Source organism: Manihot esculenta, chromosome 6 (assembly GCF_001659605.2).
Source record: "Manihot esculenta cultivar AM560-2 chromosome 6, M.esculenta_v8, whole genome shotgun sequence".
Taxonomy (NCBI): Eukaryota; Viridiplantae; Streptophyta; class Magnoliopsida; order Malpighiales; family Euphorbiaceae; genus Manihot; species Manihot esculenta.
In genome coordinates, this window is record NC_035166.2 from 10,771,038 (window position 1) to 10,773,622 (window position 2,585).

Consider the following 2,585-nt stretch of genomic DNA (forward strand, 5'->3'; position numbering starts at 1 on the left):
GAGGCCAAAAGCGCCCCCAAAACCAACTCATGTTCGGCGGCCGAACTTCACTTTCGGCGGCCAAACCTGGCAAAAACCTCCTTGGTCTTTTCTTTTCAAAACTCACTTCTTTTTCATTTAAAACCATGAAATCAGTAAAAATCATTTTAGAAATCACATTTTACCCCTCTAGAAGACTCTGGCATCATCAAAATTCCATATTTCAACGGAGATTCCGCCGGAAGGTAGGGATTCCGATGCCAGAATCTAGCCGGGTATTACAGCATTGTAGTTCAGGGGTAACTTCACCATGAGGAATACTGCATAGTGAGTTCGGGATAGGGATGGTTCCCCTAAGGTGAGGGCCACTTTTACTTTCCCTTCTACTGCCACTGGAGTCCCCCTTATCCCCTTGACTGGAGCTTGGTCCCTGACCAGCTGTTCCTCGGGTATGTTCATCTGCTCGAAGATCCGATAGGGCAGTAGGTTCACCTTGCTGCCCTCGTCTACTAAAACTTTTTGGACCCTGAAATTATGGATGACGGCCTCTATGACCAAAGCATTATCATAAGACATCTGCACCCTCTGGGCATCCTCTGGAGAAAAAGAGATGATCATTGGAGAATGTTCCACAATCTGCATTACTTCGGCGCTGCTTCCCTCCCTGTTCCTACTTCTCTTCTTCCCTCTTCTGCTCATATGGCCTTCGGTCTCTCCTACAATCATGTTGATTGTCCCACTGGAGTCGTCATTCACTGGTCCCCCTGCCAGTCTCTGGGGCCTTTCCACTGCTGCATTCTGCTGTGGTCTTTGGCCTTTCAGTTTTTGCACAAAGTTCCGAAGGTATCCTCTCTTAATGAGCCTCTCTATCTCATTTATTAGCTAGTAACAATCATTTGTATTGTGGCCATGAGTCGAATGGTACTGGAAGTACTTATCCGGGTCCCTCCTATTCGCTTTTGCCTTCATCGGCTTGGGCCACTGTATGAAATCCTTGTCTTGGACTGCTACGAGCACTTTGGCTTTAGACACATTTAAAGGAGTGACTACCACAGGAATCCGGGGTTGATAAGATCTCTGCTCCTTCCTCTCCCTCTGATGTTTGTTCAATGCTTCAGGCCCCCGATCTTGCCTCCTTTCCTGCTTATCTGGCCGTTTATCCTCCCCTGTCTTTCCTCTATCTCTTGGTTCCTTGGCGAATCTGCTAGTGGTCAAGGCATCATATTGCCTTATATATTTTTCTGCTCTCTTCATCAGCTCTGCTAAGGTGGTGGGCAGCTTTCTGCACAGTGATCCAAAAAACTCTAGGGATGTAGTACCCTTCTGCATGGCTTCTATTGCTCCGGCTTCATCGAGCTTGGGAATTTGTAGAGCCATCGAGTTTAACCTAGCCACATATTCCTTCAGAGATTTGTTCCTCCTCTGCTGAACTGTAACAGCCCGAAAACCGAACTGCTACCAGCATTAGGATCCGGATCGGCTTAAGGCCGCCGGGACCCGTAGTAAGCCTGCTGTGAACTCTGTGTACCTGTGACATCCCATACATGATCATACATTGTCTGTAAAAACTTAAAACTTTCCTCTGTTCCAAGGCTTAACCTGTGCATACATCATCTCTATACTGTGAACCCCTACTAGAGCTCTCATCTTTGCTCTAGGTGGGCTAAACTCATCTTCTGTTAAGCCTGGTTTTGTATACATATATCAGAACATAAAACATTTCCATAAAAAGATCATGTATACAAGGATTACCACTCTTAGGAACAAGCACCATTCTATACATTCTATACCCTATCTCTTGAATAAATACATGTCCACTAACTATTACACAACTCTTCTCTTTCTCTGTACCCTACTAACACTTCTGGACGCTGAACCTGCAAAACTGGGGGTGAAGGGAGAGGGTGAGCTATACTAGCCCAGTGAGTAGTACAGATAAAACATGTTATAAAACATGATCTCATGGAATGTATCACAACACAAGTAAATCACATAATCTCAGACGGACTAATTCAAAATTCCCCCACATTGCCCGGCCCACGAAGGAGCTCCTCAGGTCTTCATTCAGCACCCTATGGTACCGTGTGCCCGGCCCTTTCAGGGCTCCTCAGGTCTTCATTCAGGGGGCTAATGAATCCAAGCTACGCCCGATCTGTACATGCACTGATTAATGCAACATCTTCGTGCTCAATAATGCAATACTAGAAACATGGTATAAATGATGCATGAAACATGCTAAAAATGTTTGAGAACGCATATGAAAAGCTTTAGTTCAGTTCCACTCACCTCTGGCTGACTCTGTACTGACTCTGCAGGTTTTGAAGCAGTGCTCACTGCTGACCTCCTTGGTTCCTCTGGTCCGTTCCTACACAGGTGGACTGAAATGAGGGACCAAACTAACTCAAGACCATCTCTAAGAAACTCTCCAAAAACCCTCTAAAGCATCCTAGAACAATCACATAAAACATGCAAAAGAAAGCTGGACAGGGCACTTTCGGCGGCAGGTTCGGCGGCCGAAACTCCCCTCCAGAGACGAAACTCATGCATGTTCGGCGGCACCTTCGGCGACCGAAAGTCTCGTCTAGAGACGAAACTCAACCTTCGGC

General features: G+C 46.3%; 1 protein-coding gene across 1 annotated transcript; it reads right to left on the minus strand.

Moving 5' to 3' along the window:
- Positions 1-246: 246 nt before the first annotated feature.
- LOC110617828 lies at positions 247-1,356 on the minus strand. Its single transcript, XM_021760836.1, has 2 exons — positions 943-1,356; positions 247-861 (listed from the first exon to the last, which is right to left on the minus strand). The coding sequence occupies exons 1-2, from the start codon at positions 1,354-1,356 to the stop codon at positions 247-249; spliced, it is 1,029 nt and encodes a 342-aa protein (XP_021616528.1).
- Between the last annotated feature and the right edge of the window lie 1,229 nt (positions 1,357-2,585).